The 27,885-nt window shown below is 38.1% G+C and overlaps 1 protein-coding gene across 1 annotated transcript; it reads left to right on the top strand.

Moving 5' to 3' along the window:
- Positions 1-14,704: 14,704 nt before the first annotated feature.
- Positions 14,705-18,800, top strand: TMEM74 (transmembrane protein 74). The gene is made up of 2 exons (XM_025394564.1): positions 14,705-14,847; positions 17,197-18,800. The coding sequence occupies exon 2, from the start codon at positions 17,236-17,238 to the stop codon at positions 18,151-18,153; it is 918 nt and encodes a 305-aa protein (XP_025250349.1). The 5' UTR covers positions 14,705-14,847; positions 17,197-17,235; the 3' UTR covers positions 18,154-18,800.
- Positions 18,801-27,885: the final 9,085 nt, after the last annotated feature.

The raw sequence follows: 27,885 nt of genomic DNA, 5'->3' as shown, positions 1-27,885 counted from the left end.
TGTGGTACTTTTTGGAAGACAGAAAAGGTAAGGGAAATGTTCCTTCTACAAGCTAGCTTATACTACATTGGGAAAAAAAACTCGAAAGTGGATACATTAATCATATATTCCTCTGTCTTTGAATTCCCAGCATCTAACATAGTGCCTGACCAGAGTATGTGCTAAATAAAATTTACTAAATGTGTGAAGCAATAAATGTGTGAAGCAATAAATGTGCAGACTGCAACATCATAAAAATTCAACTATAACTAGGCAAAGGGTGGACAAATCAAGTTGTCTGGCACTTGAACTTTGCAATTTCATTTTTCTTGGTATTGCTCAGACAGTGTCTGAATATGATTATCATCCTAATCATAAATCTTGAAGAAATGCATGCAATATTCTCATGTGTTATGACTATGAGGAATATGTAAGATCTTAATAGATGCATAAAAATAGAAGTGAGGACTGTGCTGAGTTAAGAAAATTTGGTAATGAGTTACACAGTCTGCCCCCACAGTGAAGGGCAGATAGAGTAAAACTTTAATGATCCACTTAATTATTTCTAAATTATTTTTGATAGATGGATGTCATAGTTTAGCAGATATGGCTTTGACATTGATTCTGCACGGTGACAGACTCCTCTATTACATGTTTTACAGTTCATTATCGTGTTTTTTCCCAATATTTAGCCTTCATTTCTATCGCTACTTAAAGTTACTTTGTCTTGATTTTTAAAAGGAAGGGCTTTTTTCTTGCAGGCTAAGACATACATTATTATGTTCAACTTCTCATAAGATCAAAGAAAGAAAGAATTTATACCATATAAAAGAGCTCTGGCTCTGGCTCACTGAACTAAACACTCCACATTGCTATTTGATTCTCCTTTTAGCAAAGCATCCATTCTAGTTAATTTTTGTAACAGCCATTGCCAGACAACCAAATTCCCTTTTCCTAGGAACGCTGAAATCAAAACATTAATAAGGACTTAGAGAATTAGCCTTAGCTCACTTGTACATTTTATAAAATGAGAATGCTGTTTGGGGAACTGCCATGTTCATGATATTTGCCATGAACTTGTTCTTCAATTTTCCTGCAACGTATTTTCCTTTTCTTAGTGTTTTATTCTAAAACTATCTATTAAAAAATGATTGGATTGTCCTTTCTGGAACATTTTCTTCCTTTTGGTTAGAGGGTTTTCTTGGGGCTTGGTGTTTCTTTGTTTTTGTTTTAAACCAAAGGCATTTATTCATAGCTTTTGTTTTAGCTCTGATGATAGCAAAATGGGAGAATTATGTGGAATGAAAGACTTTAGGTTTAAGTTCTCCATTTATCAATTGATTTATGTATACCTTCATTCTATAAATATCACCCGAGCCCTGCAAATTGGGGTGTGCTTACTGCCTTTTGTTTTTTAATTTATGAATATTGCTTCTACTGTGTTTGTACACCGGGGCTATGTTACAGTCGGTTTCAGATTATATAGAGTCCTTAAACACTTATAATGAGAAAAGCACTACACTGAAACTGGTAAGTAGTGTAAATTAAATCTAGTACTACCTCAAAGAGTCTAGTAAGATAAAATGAAAGTACATCACATTTGGATGCTTTCATAGTTATCAGAAAAGCCAACTCAAGCTGATGATTTGTTGACTCAAGTCACCAAGAAGCTCAAAATTTAGAACTTCTGCACAGCGTAACCTTGACTATCACTCTATTTCTTTGTGATTCTTTAGACTCTTCTGTGTGTCAGTTTTGTTCTCAGGCTAACTTACCTTGTGGTTACAAGCAGAAACAGGGACTACGTGCTTCCTTCGCCCTCAACCAGTGGTCAACAATTTGATCTTTATTTGATTGGACTATTTCTGAGACCATTGTGGCTAAGGAAGTCCCATATTTGATTTGGCTTAGGACTTTTTCCTTCCTTTGTGGCATGGAAAAAATGATTAGACTTATTGATTTGTGCCTTTGAGCAGAGGATAGAGTCAATCTCCTCCAAACCGCAAAGTTGCTAAATAAAAGAGGAAGACAGTTACCTCAAGGGAAATCCAAGTGCTGCTACAAAAGAGAATGAAGGGAAATTGATTTTGGTAAGGCAACCAATGACTATGTGACTGAGTCTCCATAGATAGTGTTGGTTCTCCACTCGTTTCCACTTAATGTTCAAACTCAGCACTTTAATAGGACAGTAGACCGATTGAAAAAAAAATAGCCCTAATTATTTCACATCCCTGGCAGTATGATTCTGTAGGTCATCCCATCAAAAAGTAGAGGTTATTCCCCCATCCTTTGATTCTGAGCTAGGATGGCAATTTGATTTAACATAATAAAAATGTGTTGAGAATGACTGTGTGCCAGTTTTAAGCCTGTCCCCCAAGAAGCTTAGTGTCCCCCACTCACTCTCCTGGATTCCTGCTGTCATCCTGCTACCTAGCCTGGTCTAGTTAGCTGGAGGATGGGGGGCCACAGAGAAGAAAATACAAATTGTCTCAGCTCAGGTCATTCTAGACCACTCAATGACCCAGCATTTGACCATAGACAAACAAGCCCAGTCAAGACCAGGAGTGTCTGGCAGGGAGGCAAAAGCAAGGGTTATATATACCCCATAGGGCCACTGCTTAGTCATCATTCTGAAATCCAATAAACTCTTAAAAGTAAAAGGATTTATATTAATTTATAGGAAACTCATTTGACAGCAAAACCAAATCTGAACTTACGTAAGGCTATTTGCACTCTTCGTTTATCCTAACTTTTTGTGTGAATACACATGTTTTGCTGAAAAAGATATTAATGTGTTTGGCCATAGGGTGCTGCCCCAGATTCCACTGAGGATTTTACAAAATTCATTGTGTATACAAAGTGTTAGCTTTCTAAATTACACACACACACACACACACACACATACACACACACACACTCTCCAAACCAAGCCAAAGCAAAAATAAAGAAACAAACCGAAAACAACCTACCCAAATCTTGAAATATATCTGACTCAAAAATTTGGAAACCTGAAGATCCAATTTGCACAGAAAAATTTTTAGCCATTTTTTTTCTTTTTGCCTTTGTCCATCCTACTCACAAAACAGCTTCCCTAATCTCCTTTCACAGTGTTTTTTTTCCCCCCTCCCTCCTCCTCCAAAGTCCCTCTCTTCTAGCCTGTCAGTGTCTAGTTTCAGCCTCTTTCCCACTCTGGAATTTGCCTTCCCCCACCTCTTTCCTTGTATAGTACTATTTAAACTTTTTTCAGCTCCCTAGTTTGCACTTTTAAATATCACCAGGCTCAGTAAATTGAAAGACACTCCTTTACATTTGCCTCTTTAGAAGGGAAGTGAAGGTTAGAAATCAAGGATTAAATTATGACTAAAGTTCTTCATTTTTACATAGACAAAAAAGATAATAATATATTACTGGTTCTTTGATAGGAGTATAATAATTAGATGAGGCTGAGGTATAAAGAAAATAGTGGGGAAGGGTGGGGAAGGGGCTGTCAAGGAAGAGGCTTATAAAGAAAACCATAGCCTAGCAGAGTGGAATCCTATGTAGGTGCTACCTGGACTTACAAATAGCTAGGGTAATAAAATTCAGAACTAGCTAGTCTAAGTAGAGGAGGAAGCTTGAGAAAAGGGATATTTGGTTGCAACTGGGAAAATTATTTCAAAATTCTATAGTTTATGAGAATGGAGCCTATGTTAGGAGATTAGGAAGAGGTAGGCATAGGCCAGTCATAAACATTCTCTAAAAGAACAAGCTACTCTCAAAAATGTAGAGGACAGCTAATGAGGACAAAATCAGGAGGAATTTCTAAAACATGGAAAGTAGATGAGATGTGACTGAAGAAATATGAAGCCACTACAAGGAAGCTACCAAAACAGACAGAGGGGTAAATCCAAGAGAAAATCTTTGCTATGAAAAAGCACGATTTGACAAAAGCCAACTAACTATGAAAAGACATCTCATGAAAGAGAGAAAGAGAGACTAAATGGAGACCTTATGCCCAAGAAATAGTTAACAGAGTAATCAGAATGGATCCTGGTTTTACATTTGAAGATATGTAAAATTAATTTCCATGGAGAGTTAAGGGAGGACATCTCATTATAAAATAAGAAATAGCACAGATGGTAATGAAAATGAAAAAAAGTAAATAGTGAGGAAGTTAAAAACAACATAATGGAAACAGCTGAAAAGCAAAAACTAAAAAATAATAATATAACACATATTGGATCATTTATTACATGTCAGATACTGTTCTAAGTGCTTTGCATATTTTATTTCGTTCTTTTTCATACTAGTCAAATAAGCAGTAATATTATCATCCCTATTTTACAGATATGGAAATTGAACTACAGCTCCTTTATAAAGCTTATTCAGAGTCACACGGCTAGTAAGTGGCAGACACTGGACTTGACCCAAGACAACTGACTTCAAGCACATTTACTAAACCACTGTTCTACAGACAGAAGATTCAACCTAGAAATCTCTTAAATGCAACACAAGTAGGTAAAATATAATTTTAAAAAGGTATGAAGATATAAAGAGGAATAGACATAGAAGTTCCAGCATCTAAGAGAAATTCTACCTGGAACACTTAACAATAACAAAAGGAAGCAATATTTAAATGCATGATTGAGCCAAGCATGGTGACTCACACCTATAATCCCAGAACTTTGAGAGACTGAGGTGGGGTGGTTGCTTGAGGCCTGGAGTTGGAGACCAGCCTGGGCAACATAGTGAGACCCTGTCTTTGCAAAAGCAAGTAAATAAATATATGATAATTGAGAGCTTCTTAGCTTGAAAGAAACATGTTTCTTCTTTAAAAGGGCCACTAAGCACTAAACAAGACAAATTTAAGCAATAAAAATTAGATACAGAATTTTGACAAGGGTATTTCCATGATTATAGTTTTTATCAAGATCAATCTATGGGTAATGTTATGTGTGAATTAGCAGTTTGAGATTACAGGCAAGGTCCTAACCAGCAATAAATGCAATAGTCCAGACAAGAGATGATGAGAACCTACCCTAAGGAAGCAGAAAGAAGGAAGAAGTAGCAACCAGAGTCAGAAAACCAATGCTGAGACTAATAATAATGGTGAAATACTAAAGTCAAATCACATACCATAAAGTCTAACAACACTTTAAAAAGAAACCGTAATGAAGCTTAGCCACTACCTGTGATACTTGTTAATGTCAGGCCTCCAATAACATAACACTTAACAAAATAACAGATAACATAATAGCATGGCAGAGTTGAACTATAAAAGTCCTTGAAAAATATGAATCAAAATATGAAATATTCTTACCTGACATGGCTTTGAAAAATAATAGCAGTATATCTCAGGGTTCAGTTTAAACAACACCAGTTCTACAATATGTTTAATGAAAAACAAAAGATTCATAATCTTGTAAGTTCGGGAAAACCTTAAAAACATCTCTTGCCCTTGGAGCTTAAAATCATATATTAGCAAATCAAAGGGTCTCAGAAGCCCTATAGTAATGAAACCTGATGAATTTTTAAAGTGCAGAATCCTTTCCTCCAGAATTATTTAGTTATATATTTCATGAAACTAATATTTATATAGATGATATATTTGGGGAAATACTGCTCTTGAGACATATGTTTATACATGTATAGGAATCTGACTTAATTATTCCTCTGATGTACATTTGAAAGTATAAAATATAGACATAAGGTATTATGCTTTTCTAACATGTCTATTTTATAGAAAAGGGAAAGGTGCAGATGAGAGTGGAAAATTCAAGTAGAAAGATAACTTAGTTTAAACACTGAATAATATTACTCAAAAACTTAGTAATAAGAATAATTACATGGAAAATCTAAACTAAAATATTTATCCCTTTTAATATTAAAGAAAACAAAATACAGTAATTGCTTAAACCACTATCTATACAGGTAGATGAACGGATCGCTCATTTCCACTTTCTGAGCTCCTTTTTAACCTGCTGCAATTAAGGAGAAAAGGCCCTTATACCAAGTAAGCCCAAAACCTCACTGCCACAACAGAAGTTGGTTTGATGCTCACATCTATCTTTCATATGGATGTGGTGGTTCTCCTCTATATTGTGATTCGGTGACTCTGGCTACTTCCATATTATGGCTTCAAGGTCATTTTAGCATCATACAGAGATAGAAGATGGTATGAAGAATACAAGGGCAGAAATATCAGATGCATAACTACTTCAGCCTGGAAGTTAATGCACATCCTTTCCACACATATTGCATTGACCAGAACTGGAAAGACGGAAGAAACAGAGATTCAAGGAGTGCATTCATAGTTCAGATTGTTGTGTCTTCTTGATATACTGACCCTTTTATACTTATTGTTTCATTCTATTCCTGGTAATATTCTTTGTCCTGAAGCTCGCTTTAATATAGCCATTTCAGCTTCCTTCTGATTAATGTTTGCAGGATATATCTTTTCCTTATAACTTACCTGTGTCTTTACATTTAAATCTCACTGATATTGCCTCTTGCTTGGATGATTATTATTAGCTATTTGATGACACTTGACAAGCTCATCTTCAATCTATTCCCCAGAAGGATCTTTCCAAAATTTTAATATATTATTCTCTTGCTTAAAAACCATCCTTAGCACTTTGCCATTTTCAGAATTAAGTCCACACACCTTATCCTTACTTAAAAGACTAAGGATGATCTGTCCCCTACTAACATTTCTACTATCGTTATTTGACATCCCTCCCCTCACACTTCATACTGAAGACACACTAAATATTTTTCAGTTCCAATAATTCACTTCTGAATTGTCAGAAGTTCATCTTCATCCTGCCTTATTCTTCTAATGGCCAGTTTCTTTCTATATTTATATCACTTGGATATTACATCATGTAGGAGCCTACTTTGACCCTTCCAATTTTGAATTCGGTTCTCTTCCTGTAGGTTCCCATTGTATTATCTATTTCCCTTGTCACAACACTTATGAAATGGTGTTATACTTACCTGTTAAACTGGCATGTTCCTTGCCAGACTGTAAGCTCCCTGAAAGTTAGGATGTATCCATTCAGTTCGCTGTTGCACTTCCAGCACCTAGCATAGAACTTGTTGACAATTAATGGCTATTGAGTGAATGGCTGAATTACTTACAGTCGTTAATGACCTTAACACAGGCATTCAGTGCAGTGATGATCTCATAAACTGGGTTTTGTCTCTAGAAATGGATGTAATAAAAAGACAGGGAAAGAGTTGAAGACATTGAAACATTTCTTGAGATCATGGTAGAGTAGTATCAGGAATGGTTCTGTTCCCTAAAAGGTCATGTCAAGAGGTGAGCAGCAAGCAGTCATTTAAATCAGCGAATGGAAGGGTACTCAGGAAATATACAGCAGATATCAAAAATGCCAAGCCAAAAAAGGCTAAATATAATAAAAACACATCAATCAAGAGTGAATGTGGAAGAAAAGCATTGGCCAAGAGTTGGGAAAGGAGATAGCAGAAGAGTGCACGGAAGGCTGTTATTGATTTTGCCTCATGTGAGATACCTCACTCTGGAGACTTACTGTTAAGGCACTGGTAGCAAACCCACATATCTACAAAACTAAGTAGTAGGAGAACTGAGCCAGATATAAGTTAACGGTGAGAACCATGAAAATCTGGATACTTTATGTCCCATCTACAGAGTGCAAAACCTACTAAGCTCTAGTTAATTGTTAACATACAAAAGTGAGGTCCACTGTTTCAGAATTTTTCATATAATTCAAGAGAAACCAGAAATCCAAATAGGTTTCTCAAATCTTCCAAATTTCCAAATTTGATAAATACCTAAATAAATTGTGACAACTCAATGCACCAATAAAACCATGTATTTAGATCAGATTCAACCCATAGCTGTCAACTTGTGTTTTTTACTTAATTAAATTAACATGGACCCTAACAGCAACAGTAGATTAAAAAGAAAATGAAGGTACAAGATTAGGGTCAGTGAATGCAGTCTTGTTTCTAGTAAGTTTAATTATAAAGGAAATCTGTGGCCTAAAGACAACAGGATCTTTATGCAACCAGCAGACCTAAATCCTTCCACCAATATCCAATATTCTCCCCATATTGTGCTTTCTAAAGGTGTCATAAAGTTTATATACAAAATATTAGACATGAAATATTTCCATATTTTTAATTTTGAGATATCAGTGCTCGGATTACTTTAAATCCTAATGTTGTAAGTGTTTTGGGAGAATCTGAATAGCATACCTTTGTACACTCCCCACCCTGCCATGCATAGCAAGATGCCAGGTGAAGGTAAGCCAGAGAAAACTATCTTCAGGTTCTTCTTAAGGTAAAACAGAACCCTTAGATTTTGATATAAACCTTTAATGCAGAGATTGCAAATCAGGTGTTTGGAACCTGAATCCACTCCAACAGTTGGATCCAATCCAACAGCTTTTTATCATTAATAACTGCATATAGAAAAGTACATGAAATAAAGAGGGTCACCTGCAGTAATTTAACTCAAAGAGAACACCCTTGTAAACACACCCAGGTCAAGAAATAGAACAGTGCCAGTGTCTCAGAAGCCTCCCCTTAGTCTTCTCAGAATCACTACTCTTTTCTTCTCTTACAAAGGCAACCTACCTCTTGACATTTATGGTAACTGCATTCTTGCTTTTCTTTATTGTTTCACTAACATCTCCAAATACTTTGGTATAGTTTGCCTCTTAACTAACTAAATATCAATGAAATTATGCAATATAATTGCACATTGTGTATTTTTTAGTAGCTAGCTTCTTTTCTTCAGCTTTATTGTTGTGTGTTTTTAATATTCATATTTATTAATTTTATCTTGAATGTACACATGGTGTTGGATAAGAAACAGATTATTTACTTAAAAGCAAATAATGACTACACGGTCCTCTGGATCCCAATTCTTACACTTGGTACAACACAATGAAAGCCAGATCAGATGTCTTAGGCATACAAACTTTTAAGTTTGTATCACAGATGAGAAACAAGAGAAAAAATAATTTAGTCTGTTTACATATAGAAGCAAGAGAACACTATCTTTTCACCCTGTCCCCAAAAGAAAAAAAATCTTTGTTCCTTGGAAGCAATAATTTTGGATTCTCTAAATGTTTCAAATATAAATACATTTCTTCAAAGCCGAATGCACCCAAGTGTCTCCAGTTTTTTTGACGTAGAAATGTCTCTAAGATCCTGGGCCTCATTCCCCATTTAATGTCTACCTCTAGAGTTAGGCAAATCTCTTTCCAGTTCCCTCATTAATTTTGTGGATGTTAACTAACTTTCAATGCTTGCTCTTAGCCTAGGTTTCAGGATCCCAGGTTTCAGCCGAATTTGCTCAGAAGGCCCCATAAACACAAAAATATTTCATCTATACCCTTTATTTGTGAGATCCATCCATTTAGTTGCATGTAACTGTAGCTCCTTCACTACATATTACTCCTGTGTATAAATATTCTACAATTTATTTCTCTATCCTGTTGTTGGTGGACATTTTCTTGCACGTCTTGGTGCCTGTGTGTGCATTTCTGTTGAGTGTGCATCTAGAAGTAGAATTGTTGCATCATAGTTAACTTTTGTGGATAATGCAAAAATGTTCCAAAGTGGTTATACCAATTTACATTCCTACCACCAGTGTATAAGGTTCTAGTAACTCTATGCCTTACCGAAACTTGGGATTGCCAGTTATTTTGCCACTTCATCCATTCTAGTGCGCGTGATGTGCTATTTTACTGTGGTTTTAAATTACATTTTTCTTACGACTGATTATTCTGTGTCTCTTTCTATATACATATTGGCCTTCTGGATACCCCTTGTACACTTTTTATTCAAGATACAGAACTTTTCCATCATCGCAAAAAGCTCCCTCATGGTATCTCTTTATAGCCACACCCACCCTCTCACCTCCCACCATCTCTAACCCCTGACAACCACTAATCTGCTCTCCATCTCTATAGTTTTGGCATTTTGAAAATGTTATATTTACAGGGAATCATACAATATGTGACATTTATAGATTGGCTTTTTTTCCATGGTTATTTTTTATTGTATCAGTGTATTTGCAAAATTGTTGGTAAAATTGGTTTGAGATGATGCTGTATTTTTTCAGAGACTGAGTCTACTTTCTTCAGCCAGGTACCTGGTATCTTAGCACTCTGAAGTCACCTTGGTTAAATATTAGAAATTGAGATATTCACAAACTGAGATGCATGCCCTGTGAGGGCCTATATAACACACTGCTGAGATGCAACCTTTCAGGATTCCAACCCAATGTTCAGGGAATGGAGCAGATTCACTATGGCCTCTTCCCTTGGTGAGTTCAAGACCCTAATCCCCACTCTTCTTAGCCTTTTGCGCTAAACTGTCCTCTCTCATGTAACATCCCCAACTAAAAAGAAGTTCCAAGATCCTGACTTGTCTTTCTGAGATTTTCTCCTTCTCTGCATCTTAATCCAGTAATTTTTCTCTATCTTGTTAACTTTTTATGCCTTCCATCAAGTGACTTTTATATATTTTGTTAAGATTTTCTACTTATCCTCAGCAGTGTGTAGGTCTAAATTACCTAGTCTGTTATACTGGAAACAAATGTTGCCAATAAATTTTTTTTCTCTGACCCATTAAGGGTTTAAAATATATTGGATTTTGAATAAAAAATTGTGATATCTGACTTTCATTAATGTCTAAATTCACTTAAGACAAAACTCAGGTAGAACAGTTAGGGGATACTGCCCCTTTTGGGAAAGGCACTTGCTCTTAACTTGGGTAATCTTCCCCTATCCCTATTGTCTGTATTCAGTCACTTTATTTAGGTAACATGCCTGCTTGACCACTGTAAGCATTCTTATTAAATGGAAACCTTTCAAATTTAGTACTATTTTTTTTTTTTGTTCCTAGAATCTTGTTCATTAACAAGATCTTCGTTCTCTAAATTATGGTCACGTTCATTCTTAGCACCAGTATGGGGTATAGGGCCATATTCCTCATGCTATTCCTATTCAGTGACTGATCCTCCCTCCAGGCTATTCCAAAAATGTATTTCTTACCTCTCTAGACCAAGCCCCTCATGATAATAATTCTAAGTCTACTAATCAGTCCTTCTTATTATTATTGAAGAAAAAGAAACTGGAAAGCATCCTCAGTAATTATTATAAGAGGCTGGTTGTTAAAAGTCCCAGCACTACCCTTGATTTACATGATAAATTTACTTCTCAGAATTTTTCTTATTTTTCAGCTGGTTAAATTAGTATAATAATGATTGTTCCTCCCACATGAAACAGAGTATAAGTAAACAGGAAAATGTGAGACATTAAAATTAATATAAGACCAAAATCATTATGCAGGTTTCTAAATAACATTTTACAACTGTGAATTGTTTTATCAGCATATATTGAGGAACTACTGTTTTCTATGTATTGCACTATTTCATGCTCACATATAGCTTCAAAGTAATAGAAAGAATATGTTGGTTCTCAAGGAACTTAAATTTTATCTGGAGAGATCACATAGAAATCAGTATAAAACATACATGAAATACTCTTCTAAAATGACAGCATAAAATACTCTTCTAAAATGACAGCATAAAATACTCTATCTAAAATGACAGCATTAAAGAAAGCGTATTATGCTACTGGAAAGCCAATTAGAAGGGTAACAATAAGTTGAGGATGTTGAACAAGAAAGGCTTTTGAAAAAGCTTCTTGGGTCAATTTTCAGGAAACTTTTAGACATAGACTTATAGTGTTGGTATGGAATTGATATATTTTTAATGCTCAAGAACATGTACATAGTCAAGTATTATCATAGGTAATCATCTTGAGTCTTCAGTTCAGTCTTGTCATCTTCCTTCTAAACAGAAATACTGCACTTTCTGCAGGAGGTAAGGTCTTCAGCATGTAGATGCTGACCTTAAGGAGTTTATGATTGATTACCTTAGAGATTTAGGCACCTAAGCGAGAAGTTAAACCACATGCAGTGGCTACCTAGCCATTCAAGAAATGTCGTAAAGCAGTGGATGATAAATATCAAACACATCAGTACTGACAAGTCCCAGCAAAGTTCATAGGAGGTGTAATCCTTGGAAGAAAAAGGCTTCACGAAAAAAAAGTAACTTAAAATCAGTTCAGCATGGGAACCACAGAGGTCCTCTAATCCAACTAGATGAATCCCTTCTACGAAATCACTAAAAAATGGCTCTCCTTTTTTTTTTTTTTTTTTTATTTATCCTCACCAGTAACAGAGAATTTGCCTTCATGAGACATCAATTTAAAAGTTTTAGAAATAATGTCCTTCCTTATACTAAGCCTCAAATCAGCCTCCTTCTTTAATTTAATTGTGCTATCCAGAGCTTCTCAGATCGGTGCTTTGGCATCCTCCAGCACACCAGTGTGTCACAGGTGTGCTGATTTACTTATTTCCTTAGCTCTCCAAGCTGTCCTGCAGAGACTGAAGTACCCACAGTCCCAGAACTATGGGCATGAGGAACCTCCTGTGTTGATTACATTGCCATAAATAGTATCACCTCTTATGTGTACTCTGCTGTAAAAAAGATTGTGAAGCATTGGTCAGTATAATGTGTCAGCAAAGAGATCAAGTCTCTGGAATCACACAGACCCAAGTTAGAATCTTGGCTCTGCCAGATATTAGTTTTCAGGCCTTGGAAAAGAAACTACATCTTTTCAAGCCTCAATTTCTACATTGCAAAACGGGTGCAATAATACTGCTTTTTGTGAAGTTGGTGTAAAAATTAAAGATGATAACATAGTAGCACTAAAAAATAGTATTATTGTTATTTGTTCTGCTTTTACCCTTTTAAATATGCTATAGAATTCTTCTATTTTTAGAAACTTTAGAATATTTAAAGCTAGTTTATTGTTTCCTCTCAGTATTCTTCAATGGCTAATAGCCTAAGTTCCTTCAGCTTTTCCTCGTCAACATAAATTCAAGTTCCTTCTACACCTTAGTTTCTCTCTTTATTTCTTTTTGCATACGTAGTACTAAGAACTGCATCCCTGTAGATTTGGCTTGATAAACTAGTCCTTGAAGTGTGGATGGAATAGGGCAGTGGAGGAAAGATATTCATGCTGGAGAACTGTGTGGTAAGCAAAGGAGAAGTCATAATACATCTATCATGTTTATCAACAAATGGGCCTCACTGGCTACAAACATAATCATATGGGGGGAAAATAATTTTAAAGAGGCAGGATTGTGAACTCCTGTAATCGTGTGACTATAGATTCTATTCAATGTAAAGAAATACCAACATAATTGTCTTTAAAGGAGATCGATGTCTCTTTTGAAAGCAAGCAACCACAGTATGTGAGCTACAAGCAAAATGTCGTACATACTATAATCCCTTCTTTCTTTCTTTCTTTCTTTCTTTTTTTTTGACGGAGTCTTGCTCTGTCGCCAGGCTGGAGTGCAGTGGCTTGATCTCCTCTCACTGCAACCTCCGCCTCCGACTTCAAGCGATTCCCTGCCTCAGCCTCCCAAGTAGCTGGGACTACAGGCACGTGCCACCACGCCTGGCTAATTTTTTGTATTTTAGTAGAGACGGTGTTTCACCATGTTGGCCAGGATGGTCTCAATTTCCTGACCTTGTGATCTGCCCGCCTCGGCCTCCCAAAGTGCTGGCATTACAGGCGTGAGCCATTGTGCCCGGCCTATCCATACTATAATCCTTTTTTGCTCCCCTAGAATTGTCCCAACAGGATGCTGGAAAACTGGAGATTGTCTATAAGCTACACATACCCTGGGCTTTCAGTGGCTGTTGGCTGTTGCAGTCCACTCTGGTTGAAAGAGGTTGATGACACAGTTACCTTGTCCTAGCCTAAGAGTCACAATTCAGGAGATTCAACCTTCAGATTTCCTTTATTCCTGACACCTTGTATTCTGGCCTTCTGGTCTTTCTTCCATTCATTCCATATAGTATAATGCTTAGAATCTGTTGGTGTTCATCCCCCCACCTCTGCTAAGTATTAGTTGTTTGACATTGGGCAAATTATTCTACTTCTTTGTAACTCAGTTTCCTCTTCTGTTAAAATGAGGATTTTTTTTTATAATACTTTAACAATATATTGTGACCATTAAATGAGACAATGTATCTGTAGTGCTTAGAAGAGAGCCTGACAATAATAAGCGCTATTTATGTTAACTGTTATTTTGCGTCATTATTATTCATACATTCAATGAATACCACTGTGCTAAGTACAGGGGATGTGCTGGTACCTGGGACAATCTCTTACCCTTAATGGTCACATTTCTTCTGATTTTGTGAGAAATGCATTGACTTTCCAAACTGATTCCTGGATGCAATTTCAGAAGCTGCTGTTGGTCTTGGTAACTGTGGAGGAGACACTTGCCCTCTCTGAGCCTGTTTCCACATCTGTAAAATGAGGATTAATAAAATCTACTTGGAAGATATGTTTTAACTATTAAAAAGACAAAATATGCAAATTATCTGGCACATTTGGAGCCAAATATACTTTCCTTTTCACAGTCTTGTGGCCACACCTGAGGCTAGGGAACTCCACTCTGAGCTTAGAAAACAGTGCTGTCTTCTTAAGTGCTGGGGAGGAGTAAGAGGGTATGGCGGGAACTCATCCGCAGGAAGGTAAAACCCAGAAGGCGTGGGAGGAGACAGAAACAGGAGGGATGCAGGGACCGCCCCTGGCCTACAACTCCCGGGATGCTCCGGGAGCGCCCCGCCCCGCCCCCCCCCCCCCCCCCCCCCCCCCCCCTCCGCGGCGGGCGCTGCCCACCCCACGGAGCGGACGGGCGTGCAGAGGCTACAAGTGCGGCGGCTGGTGATTGGGGGACTTTCTCCGGGAGCCGTGCCGGGAGAGCGTGCGGTGCTGGAGCAGCACCGGGTGGCCGAAGCAGAAGGTGAGTGGCGGGGAGTAGGATGGGGAGGAGGCTTTGGGTGCGAGGGTGAGAGCTCTGTAGCCTAGCGGAGCTGGAGCGCATATCCCCGCTCCCTGCCCCAGGTGTCTGCTTCGTCTCCCTGTACTAGGCGGACACATCCCTACCTCGAGTCCCTCAGTGGGCGCAGAGTTCACCAGAAATGGATCGCCGGATCCCTAGGCGCCTGCGGGGGGCACCGCTGCCCGGTGCTTGGGGCTCGGTCTTCCGGCTCAGCTCGCACAGAGCACATCCAGAGGTCGCCTCCCCGAGACCAGCCTTGTCTGTGTCAGTGTAAAGCAAATATTAATGCTTTTAATTGATGACAGATGGACGAGGGAAAGTGCATGTCCCCTCGCTTTAAGGTGCAATGTCGTTAACTGGGCTTTTAAGCAGATCAGAGGAAAAAGAGGGAGAGGACGGAAGAAAAGAGTCTTTAGCTGGTCTCCTGGGATTATCCATTCTCCACTGAGAATGGAAGCCCCGGATTAGGGAGCTGCAAAGGAAATCGACTGCGCTGCTAACATACCTCCGGTAGAACAAGCGAACAAGCGGGAGTAGCTTTTCTTTAAAGAGAGGTAGAGGCGGCCGTAGGGAATTAAGTGGGGATTTCTCTCCTCTTTTGTTATAAATTGAAAGTCTCAAAGAACCCTGCTGATTTTATCCAAGGTAGCCTAGTGTGATGAGTTAATTGTACCAAAGGTTAATCAGAGCCCCTAATGCCTGAGAAAACTGGAAGAAGAGTTCTCGGTAATTGATGAAGCCCGTTACCATCACTTCATTCATTGAGGGATTCTTTAGTGGGGGTTTGTTCTAGTTTAGTAGTGATTCTTTTGCCCTGTTGTTTTTTTGCTGTTTTCACTGTAGAGAAACTCCGATAACAGGAGAAAAACGTTTTCTGTTTTGTTTTGTTTTAAACAAACTCGTGTGTGTAGCAGAAAACGTGTCGATTCCCTCTCCCATATTTTGAGTTGCCAGGTTGACCTTAGGTGACCCTTGCCTGTGCTTCTGTTACCAGCTTTGGAGCTGTGGATTTTGAATCATAAGAAGCCTCAAGCCGTTGACTAAATCAATTATCACCCTGGATTTGGAAGCAAAATAAAAGGAGCCTTTGGTTAAAATCTCTCTATTTAATGATAGTGGAAGGTGAATTTTTATTCCCTGGAAATATGGCAGAGGCAGAGAAAGATAGGCAGATGGTTTTCTGCTCAAACCAAAGTTCTCTCCCAGAAATGCCCCTTGATGCAGTGGGGGGTGAGGAGTGACATGTTTATAAAATTCCAGAGGTAACTTTGGATATAGCTTCTCATCTATTTACCTCTACAGAACTCTTACTCTGTGGGTTTATAGTTTGTCTTTTATTTTCAGTTCACTTCTAGATTGGGTTTGTAAAACTATTCCGATGGTCAATTTCTTGTGCATGTGTGGTAGCAAAGCATGCAGAGAGGGAGGAATACAGACCCAGGGAACGGGAGTAACAGATCCTGCAACTGGAGCAGGCAGGTGTATGTGTGAAGGAGTGGGTTGGCCCACTGTATTTTGCAGGGATTGCAGTAAGGTCTGTTGCCTATATGCTTTGGGGTCCAGAACATGCTTCCCCCGTGGAGCAGTGAGGGAATCGGGCTGAGTAGAAGCACAGTGAATAAGCAGCATATGGTCTTGTAAATACAGGGCTGTGTGACAAGGGTCATTGGATGTATGAGGTATAAGGTTAGCTGAGGTGGCTGATTAAGCTGGCCTTTTTCATCTACTTCAGAGCTACGGAATCAAAATGCTGAGTTCCTGCCCAGCTGATAATGGGGTATAGTCGTTCACTCATGGTGATGCTCTAAAGCTAATCTGTATTAGAATCTGTTCTGAACTAGGGAGAATGTAAACACTTACAGTCTAATTGAATTAAGAAGTCTATACTTCCCCAAGTCGTCCAGAAAATCGGCAGCTCTGCTCTAAAGGGCTCTTGCCTTTCTCATTTGTCTTTTTACAGGAAACCTGCCTTCTCGTTTGAGGGATCCTTTTGCAGGAATGTGTGAGTCCTTGGATAAATTTGGCTTGGTGATGGCAGTATTATTTCTCAATAGACACTGCCACTTCCTCCATGCGCCTTTCTACCCTGACCTAAGTTTCTCAGTGTTAATCACGATGACAAGTGAGAGCATTTGCCCTCTCTACACTTTCCTGCCACTAGGTATCCCCTCCCTTCTTTTGCCTGTTTGAGGTGGAAAAGGGGCTAAACAGGTGCAGCTGTGAAGGAAATGGGGACCCCAGGAGCAACACTCCTGGAAGTACAACCTTAGCTTCTGTTGGGTTCTCATTTAATTCTGTTGCTATTGGCAGACTTTCCGGAAGCTGCTGGGGGATGTCTGACTAGCTCTCATGGAGCTCCACTACCTTGCTAAGAAGAGCAACCAGGCAGACCTCTGGGATGCTAGGGACTGGAGTTCAAGAGGGCTGCCTGGTGACCAGGCAGATACAGCAGCCACGAGAGCTGCTCTCTGCTGTCAGAGACAGTGTGCATCCACTCCAAGAGCAACTGAGATGCAAGGGTCTAAACTTAGTTCTTCTCCAGCATCACCCTCCTCCTCTCTGCAAAACAGTACTCTTCAGCCAGACACCTTTCCACCAGGACCTCTCCACTCAGGCAACAACCAAATAACAGCGGAACGGAAAGTCTGTAACTGCTGCAGCCAGGAATTAGAAACTTCTTTTACCTATGTGGACAAAAACATTAACTTGGAGCAGCAGAACCGGAGCTCGCCATCAGCAAAAGGGCATAATCACCCTGGGGAGCTTGGCTGGGAAAATCCAAATGAGTGGTCCCAAGAGGCTGCCATATCTTTGATATCTGAAGAGGAGGACGATGCAAGTTCAGAAGCCACGTCTTCAGGGAAGTCTATAGACTATGGTTTCATCAGCGCCATCTTGTTCTTGGTCACCGGGATCCTGCTGGTGATTATCTCTTACATCGTCCCACGAGAAGTGACTGTGGACCCCAACACTGTGGCAGCCCGGGAGATGGAGCGCCTGGAGAAGGAGAGTGCGAGGCTGGGGGCTCACCTGGACCGCTGTGTGATTGCAGGGCTCTGCCTCCTCACGCTGGGGGGTGTCGTCCTGTCCTGCTTGCTAATGATGTCCATGTGGAAGGGGGAGCTCTATCGTCGAAACAGATTTGCCTCTTCCAAAGAGTCTGCAAAACTCTATGGTTCTTTCAACTTCAGGATGAAAACCAGCACGAATGAAAACATTCTGGAACTGTCCTTGGTAGAGGAAGATGCGCTCGCTGTACAGAGTTAATTCTGGTTGTGAATATCTTGAGAGTCTGCCTTGGCATTTTGTAATATGAAAAAAGAAGTTAATTTATAAAAATTCACAGTGCAATTTATTTGCCTGGCAAGAAAAGTTTATTTCACAAATCAACAGCCAGTGAGTGTTTTTGTTCTCCTTGTGTCTTCTATTTAGAAGAAAAGCCATGTAAGAGGTGTAAGAAACCACAACCAGCCACACCTGTCCTTCTGAAGCGCTGAAGGCTAATTAATCTGTAATGGCCAAGAACTTCTACTTCGATAGAAAAATATTTCTAATGACCCAGTATACAAATTATTTCTTTTACACAGATATGTGATGTTATTCTTTGGACACTAGGTGGTCCTACACACAGTAGGATCAATTGCTAATCTATTTTGTGAAAAAGAACTAAGCACTAATCAATAATAAGGCTTACGTTTAATTCTCAAAGGTGCTTATCCATTTTCTTGCTAAATTATCGTTCTTGTAATTTGGCTAAACACTAAAATATGGAATTTTTAGTTTGAATATTTTGAAGTTTGAGGATGTTGGGCTTTTCTTACTGTAAAAAATGTTATGTTTGAAATTATTCCTGTATTCAAAAATGGTAATTAAGTCATTGGGATAAACTTTCTAATAAAAGAAAATTATGTAAATCATTGTAAGACCAATGTGAATTTAAACCACAGTGTTAGTGCCAGGCATTAGCCAGGGTCACATGCTCTTTTTTAAAATGAAGTCAAATTAGTTACTGATATAAATTTTATATTTTGTGATTTTGCCATCATATTGGCTATCTGTGCTCTTGAAGTCCGCTGGTTCTCACACCAAAGAGGCAAGGCGTGAAACATTTTAAATATATTTCCAGACATCTAAACATCTAGGCAGGCCTGAGTCATGATTGGCTCTGGTGTGCTTCCAGGTGACATCTTGTTACTGCTGTTTGGGGAAAACCACCAATAGAATTGCAGCTAGACTTTTGGGGATTGTGCCTAGCAGGCTGTATCACTTGCTCTAGGCTAAGCAACAAGCGCTTTCCTCATGTAGCAGCAGTCCTTAAGCCTAAAGCCAAAAAAAAAAAAGACAGAAAAGAAAAGGAAAGATTAAATACACTGATTTAATGGGGACTGTAGTCATCGTCAGAACTCACCTCCCACTCACAGTGGTCTAGGTGTCATTCAGTAACTGTGAACTCTTGCCTCATAAAGCACAAACTCTTCTCTAAGAGCAGCATGATGAGCAAGGTGCTCACTGTGCAAGACATGCACTGGGTGTTCACAGTGACATGCCGCCTCATTATGGTGACGATTCAGAAAAGGCATGGGAAATGCAGCCTCAGAAATACCTTACATCTTGCAACTCTGCCTGGAGGTTTTTGCAACCTGTGCTGTAGGAGTTGTCGTAACGTCCATGATTGCATTAACAGGATCAGGGGGTCATTCTTAAAGAGGACAGGAGCTGGGAATTGGTATGAGACAGCAGGAATGAGGAATTAAGAAAGTGATTTCTTTGTAGATTTTTAAAGGCTATTTCAAATGTCTGAAGTTTGTGTTGTTGTGGACAACTGTGGAATACATGGGTGATTTTGGCAAAATGTGTGAATCAGGATATTTATGTGAATGAGCTCTCATGGGTATCAGAGATTGATTTGATGAGTGCGGTATGCTGCATATGACTAAGGGTTGAGGTGAAATACAAAAAGGGAGACTCAGAAGATAGCAAAAAGAGAGGGTGGGTATATGAAAGAATTATTAGGTAAAAATGAGAAATTATATGAGAATCAGGAAGCTAGATGTAGTTAATTGCCTTATGTTGTAGAGCAATACTGATTACTGAAAAGAAAGAATTGAGATGACATAAACATGATTTTTGCTTTCCATTGCTGTTTCCTTGTGCTTTTTCAACAAACTTTGTTTTACTGGGAGTCTCATTTCATGATTTTTGTTGAGGCTGCCTTACCAGTGGTATAAGTTTTATATTCTGAAGGTTTTTAAGTCCAGCTCTAGCCTGCTTAAGGATCCACTTTGGATGATGTTGAGATAAGAAGGAAACGATCTGCTGAGTGAGTAGGTCTGAGCTGTGTGTTAAAAAAAGAAGGCATTAAAAAAAAAGAGAGAAGGCATTAAAGAAAAAACTAATGTTTATTCATAGAAGCTAAATGAGATCAACTGAGTTTTGTTTTTATTTATTTGTGAAACTGGATTAACTAGCCAAATGGCAAACTAAACTGAATTAATGTGGAATCGGTTTTCAGTTTATGAAGGAAGAGGAGTTTGGGAATCAAGTGTTAGGAAGTCTTTTCACTTGATGATAAAGCTTTTCATATGGAAGCATTTAATGAGTCTTGCAGGACTACAAAATAATATAGATGTGATCTAGAGGCAACATTTTGAAAAATGCCATTTTGGAAAAAAAAAAAAAAATTCAACAGGGAAGGAAAAGACCTAACAAGTCAAAATACATTTCCTTTCTTTTCCCCAGAACTCTATAATTTTCTTTAAAATTTAAAATTGAAATGTGGTATGTAAATGCATATTTCAACATTGTTTAAATCTGCTAACATACAGAGCACATCTCTTTTAAGGTTCTGCTTATCTGAGGGCAAACCATTACACATTACATGATTTAGAACATCATCTGAATGACTCCTTTTGGGCTGTGGTGACATTATTCAGATACTTACCTTAATCGACTTTTCACTGGGTATTTGGTTTATCCATCCTGGCAGTGCCTGAATTCAATATGAAGATTACTTGAATTTAAAACGATGGTAACACAGGCAAAGAAAAGCCATGCGCTTTATCTCCTGTTGTTCCCAATTTGACAAAGAGTGTTTTTGGCTCTAGAGGTACTTTGGCAAGACCAGGGGATACATTCTACAGACATTGGGCATATAATAGCTATGGTGTTGGTCTTGCATCCTTCATGGAGATTTATGACCTTCCATCTGTCTCTTCAACATGGTGCTGGTTGTTACCTATAAAAGTTTTTATTGCTAGACCTAGGGAAGAAAAACGTTTTTCAGTGGTTCTAGGTCTTTAGCTTATTTACATGGTTTTAGAAATCTAAACTCAGAGTCATCTTCCTAATCTCAATGAAAAGACAGCTCATCTTTCAGCAGTATGGACCAATGGGGTGAGTTACAGAAAGAAACCTGTCTTTCTCCTTTATTACTGGGATCTACATGCTGCTGATGGATGATTTAAGGCTCCTAATATCTTTATAAGCCAGTTCTTTTTAGAGCACCTTAAACTGTTAGTGGTAGAGTTTGCAAAGAGTTTTCTTTGCAGTGCTGTGTGTCCTTTCCACCCATTGGGAGCTCTTAAAGCAGATCACGTAATAAGATGTACTGGACTCTCATGTAAAGAACAGCTTTTCTTCATGTTCCCCACTGCATAGTTGATTTATAGTTTAGAGGAAGACAAGACTGCTTGGAACCATGAAATTCTTGGAGGCCATGGTTGCTTTTACCCGCATGACTGCTATAACCCTTTATTTTGTACTATCAAGTTACTTGCCTTGATATCAAATGCTTTGCTGTCTGCTTAAAATATGAGTCCATCTCCCTCATACTTACTTGTTTTAGGGACCCAACTGGACCAGTGCTGGGACATGCCCTTCAAGGTACAACTTCTGAAAAGAGACTGTGCTACCAAACTTATGTGTGCCTTTACCTCAGTCCCCCAGAATAAGGGGTGACTTAATCCTGATAAATGAGTGACTGAGCACCATGCTAGTTAAACACCGAGAATTAAAAAGCCTGGACCCAATGGCTCTACTTTTTTTTAACCTCTTTCCGACAAGCAAAACTTCTAGGCAGGAGCATGTGAACATTTTGGTCTTCATCTTTCACATGTGCAATGGTGGGTGTATGCAAAACTTTACTTGGATTAATTGTCTAAAGTTTAAAAAACGTTCTATATGTGTATCTCTCAGGAGAAGGTTTTTCAACCTGAAGGTCAGATTTCATTGCAGCAATTAATGCCATCAAAAATATGTGGTCTGACAGAAAAGATCACAACCTTTGCCAATGGTTCACCTATTACAGCAAGATGTAATACTATCAATACTTACTGTTCTCTGTAATGGGTTTAACCTTTCCCAGAATTGGACATAAAAATTGACTATGATGAGAAGATTATAATGAACTCTCACTGGTGGCTTTTCCTAGTGGAAAAAGAGTACTTAAGAAAGAGAATTAACATATCATTGTCTTTCCGCTGATTTTTAGCTGTATCATTTTATGATTCATAATATTCTATAATATCTTCTCCCAAATTTTATAAGTCTTGGGAAATAATTTGCCTGCCTAGTGCATTGACACATTGACACTGTAAAAAGCAAGATGTTATTTTAAACACATGAAACTGATTTCAAAAATCTGTGGCTTACACTTGAGTGTACTCATGGTTTATGTTTGTGTACAGATTTATGTGCACTCAAGTCTATGTACATTCAGACTATATTTTATAGTTATACAGCTTTAATACCCAAAGTTATCATTAGAATAATTTTATTATAGCAATTTGGCATGCCTTACTGTTGACATTAAGAAGAAGAGAAGTCTTTCACAACTCATGAATGAAGAATTTGGAATCAGCCTCAGAATGAGATGCCATAATTATTATAAACCTGTTTTGGTTGTTCAGCCTCCCACAGATGTTTATTGATTTATTTTTAACTTCTCAATTTCAGACTTATAAGAGTGTGAGATATTTGGAAATTATTTTACCATGAATCGTTATTTTATTTCAGGGGACTATGGGGAGTATCTTCCTTTGTTTCAAGTTTGGGTAACACTCCTGTGTTTCAGGAACAGCTCTCCCTATTTTTTCACTGCCATCTTCAGGCTTCCTAGCCAGGCTCCAAACAAATGTCATGTAAGAAAGAAAGATGAATTATTACATATTGTGTATTTACAGTGTGTACCCTGTGGTTCTCATCGTGCTTTTAATTTTACTTTTCTTACCAAACAAAAATAATTTGACATTGATTATGTGCTTTTTGATATTTTCAAGGGCAATTACTAAGGTTATGAGCTCTTTCTTAGGGCACTTGATGCCTTATATGTTAATAACAAGTGTGTCATATAATTTTAAAATAAAACTACTCAAATGCTTTATTGTGTTTATTAAGTTGAATTTAAATTGGAATCTGTAATGCTGATTTGATCTTTTAAAATTGTATTTGAAAGTATTTGTCCAAAAAAATTAAAATGAATATTTACCCCTAATTTAGGTTTGTCATTCTTCTTGCTACCATTTCACTATATAATGTAGACTGTGCCTCATTTTTTGTTGTTTTATAGGAAATAGTCCAAGTTATTTGGGTTTCTCTAAATCACGCAGTATTAAACTTAGAGTATACATTTTATGATATGGAAAAAATACATGAATAAATATTTTTTAAAAACACTTATCTGAGTGTCTAGAAAGCTTTTAGGTGAGAAATAGATATCAACTTATGCACCTACTTTTAATCTTCTTGTAATCTAATTTTGATCTCCATTTTCATTTGAAGAATGTATCACAATTTATATTATTAACCGGAATTTTATCCTTATTATATGTAAGTGCTGTCAAGGTCAAAAACTCTAAAGAGACATTTGGAAGTGAGCCCCATATCTTGTTCCATCTATTTTGAATAAAAATTTGATCAAGATTCTTATCTACATACTCTATAGGAAGAAAGTCTACTTCCTTCGATATCTATTTGCTTCTAGAAGTTCTTTTGGGTTTTATTAACCACCTCTGATCATTCGGAATAAGCTAAGTGATGCTGTTACAATTCCACAGCCTCTCGCTATACGACTCTTGTAGGTCAGCAGTCAGGGGGACCCAGTCTGATGCAGCCACCTTTTTACGTGCCCCTTGTTGCCAAGCTGGAGGGGAAAGGAGTCTGAAAGAGACACTGCACCAGGTCAACACGTATTTAGTCAGGACTAGTCATATAGTACCACTTAAGCCAGGAAATGCAGTTCCAGCATGAACCCTGAAATGAGAATTGGGAGTGTTTGGCAAATGGCACTAATGACTACCATAATTTCTAAGGTCTTTGTTTTGTTCAAGCAGAGTATGTATCAATGAACATAAATATTCTCATCTTCTCTAATGATCACTTGATCAATTTAATGTTAATACATTTATACTGGGGGCCAAAAAATGCTAAAGATCTCTAGAGAAGGCACAATTTAGTAGGTCTTTATTTAAAATGCTTAAAAAGAAATTGTCATAATTATACTTTAATATTACCTATATGATTTTATTGTATTATTTAATCATAAAAAGATGATTAAGCCAACATTTATCATTTCAGCTCACTGACAGGAGGAAGTGCTTACTTTCTTGGGTCCTTACTATGTATTATTTAATTTATACCTCACCTCATTTAATTCTCACAGCATATCTGCAAGGCAAGTATCTGCATTTTACAAATGAAAAACTGAAGTTGGAGAATGTCAAATAACTGGCCAAAGTTATATAATAAGCAGTAGGAAAAGAATTAAAATCTGGGACTCCTTCACTAAAATTCCATATTTACTCAAATTTAGAAGGAATATGACCCTTATAAAAATCAATTTATACTAGCTGTTTTATTTTGTGCTTATCATTTTATAAACTAAAAAGAATAGCGGGCTTGTGATCTGAGAAATAAGGAACACTTCCTATAAAGAAATCATATCACTATTTTGCTTTTAGGTAATATAGTGATTTATCAAAATATATGTCAAAACTATCAGAACTCACAGCCATCCTACTTCTTATCCCTAATGAGGTTCAAATAAGCTTATGCTGACACTTTTCCTTGAAATTGAAAAGAAACTGTAGTTACTCTTTCTATGTGCACAACAGTGCACATAGAAAGTAAGTCTCCAGTAAGGGATCCAGGGACAGAGAGAAAGTCACATTTGAGTGCTTATTATGTGCCAGGCATTCTGCATTCATGTGCAATGTCTTGCATAATCTCCACAACACGTCATATAATAAAGGCTTCAGACCATGGAGACAGACTACCTGAAGTTTGAATGCCTGCTCCTCTACTTTTGTAATGACATCTGAGCCAAGTTTCTTCATCTGTAAAATGAGAATAATACTGTTTGCATTGCAAGACTCTGATAGAACTTAAATAAGGAAAGTTAGAGAAAAATGAAAAAAAAAAAAATCCTTTTCTGGTATTCCATCCTAACAGCTATCATTATCTTAAGTGAGGTTCTTTGTAACTGCAGAATATGAGTTTTTGTAGGTACTTGGGATCCTATATGTTCATGTTGATTATCAGCTGACAAAAAACTGAATTGGGCCAATTGTCAGATGATTACTGATCATCTTGATAAAACATAATTATTTTTTTTCTTATGGTCCTTTTTCCTCCTCATCCTCCTTTTCCTTCTTAATTTCCTCTTCCTCCTTTTTCTCCCTCTTTCTCTCTTTCCTTCATCATAATCATCATCATGTGGAAACTGCTCATTTGGATGTCTTTTACTTCCACCACCATAAATACATCCCTCCAAGAAAGAAATTTACATCTCCCTTCATGAATGGAAAAACAACTTGGAAAACAGTCTTTGGTTTAATTGTGGAGTATGGTATGTAAATATCTTATACTACAATCCTCTAGACCTTGAATAGTCATAACTCCAATCATCAGCATGCCATGTGGCAAAATATTAATATTTAATTATCTTTTGTTTTGTTTTAAGACAGAATCTCACTCTGTTGCCCAGGCTGGAGTGCACTGGCATGATCTTGGCTCACTGCAACTTCAATCTCTTGGGTTCAAACAATTTTCCTGCCTCAGCCTCCCCAGTAGCTGGGATTACAGGCACCTGCCACCACTCTTGGCTAATTTTTGTATTTTTAGTAAAGACAGGGTTTCACCATGTTGGCCAGGCTGGTCTCAAACTCCTTAACTCAAGTGATGCACCTGCCTCGGCCGCCCAAACAGGTGAGAGCCATGGTGCCCAGCCTAATTATCTTTTAAACAAAATAGCTTTTACCATAGCAAAACCCAACAAAATCCTGTCATTTGGTTGAATCGTTTTTAACATTCATAGTGTTAAAACTAAAAGATTCTATTCAATGAGCACTCTGAGAAAAGACTGTTCTTCCTTGCCATTTACCCAGACCACAAAGTTCATGTGTTTATATTTATCTTTGAATTTTATTGAACCTTGTCCACATTCTGCCAAATTAGCAAAACTAACTGTTTTGGAATACAAATGACATTAAGAACAGTTGCTGAAAATTGAACTCATTTTCTCCTGATACTGAAATGACATAATCAGTGATGCCCCCTGCTGCTGAGTGGATCCATAGAAGGGAAACCAGGGTACCAGAGCAGGAAGAGGGTAGGACCCCCAGCCTTCGGCCATACCTTATACAAATGATGAGCTCAGGAAAGAATTTCTTGGGTGCGAACAGAATATAAGGGGACTAGGAGAGACAGAGGCTAGACCCTAAACAGTAAAATATGAAGCTGAGTGGTAAAAGTTCAGTAGTGATGCTGCCTTATGTCAAACAGCATTATAAGGTCAAAGCTATTTCTCATAATCTCAAAAGAGCATCGCTGAGCTGAAAAAGAGAAGTCATGGGTCAGGAAACAAAGAAACAACTCAGACTGGTGGCAGGAAAATTTTAATATGGTTATTGGCACACAGAACTGATGGGAACCAAGTAACGCAAAAGTCTAAGTTTGTAAGGGAAATACATTGCCAAAGAACCCATGAGCCTTAGTCTATTTGAGCCCTAATAAACAACACTTGAGTCCCCAAACTTGTGGCAGTAGGAAACAGGCTAGAAAATGTGCTAGAACAGCCCAGAAAGAGGGTATGTTCCTGAATATTTATTTTAGATGTGGCCATAGATAAAAGGAAGAAACTTCTAGGGCCTTGAATGAGGGGGCTTGGAAACAATGGACAAGTGATTCCTTCCAGAAAGAAGGACAGGGCATATCCAAGGAATTTACCCCACCCACAAGGCAGAAGTACAGCACAATGCCTGACTGACAAAGTTCCAACATCCTTATGAACCAATGATTATGTCAGATTGTTTCTTATGGTTATCATGTTCCTGTTCCATTAGTATATGTTTTATATGAGGTGTAACATATCTTCTGTTTATAGTTTGCCAGATCACAACATCTGGCAACTTTGTGAGAAGACTATGTACATTTTGGAGGTCTTGGATTTGGAGCTGGAGGCATGATCTGGATGGGTCCTTTAGTCCTCCTCCTTGAGAGTTGAGTCTTCTTGTGTAAGAAAGGATAAACTAGCTAAGTGTTGTGGCTCACACCTGTAATCACAACACTTTGGGAGGCTGAGGCAGGAGGATCACTTAAGGCCAGGAGTTGGAGACCTGCCTGGGCAACAGAGTGAGACCAGGTCTCTAGAGAAAAAAAAAAAGAAAAAGAAAAAGAAAAAAAAAATTAAAGGAATGTAGAGACTATGGCACATCTGCCAAAGATCCTTGCCTATTCACTTTGTGTAGAGTTTTTGCTAGAGAACAGCAGCCTAAGCAAGGGATGCATTTCCCAGTTATCTTTCCACTTAGGTAGGTCCAAATGGTTAATTAGCACCAAAGCAATGTGAGCAAAGTGAGGAGAGTTACCTTCTGGCTCTAGTGGTAAAGAAACCAGCAGGCCTATCCATGAGCATGGTATGTTCTTCCATTTGTTTGTGTCCTCTTTTATTTCACTGAGCAGTGGTTTGTAGTTCTCCTTGAAGAGGTCCTTTACATCCCTTGT

This window comes from Theropithecus gelada, chromosome 8, assembly GCF_003255815.1.
Source record: "Theropithecus gelada isolate Dixy chromosome 8, Tgel_1.0, whole genome shotgun sequence".
NCBI lineage: Eukaryota > Metazoa > Chordata > Mammalia > Primates > Cercopithecidae > Theropithecus > Theropithecus gelada.
The sequence above is the reverse complement of the archived record's forward strand: the minus strand, read 5'-3'. Positions and strand labels throughout refer to the sequence as shown.

Excerpts from the sequence above, each read along its gene's own strand:
- TMEM74 (XM_025394564.1), top strand. The coding sequence starts at position 17,236 with ATGGAGCTCCACTACCTTGCTAAGAAGAGCAACCAGGCAGACCTCTGG.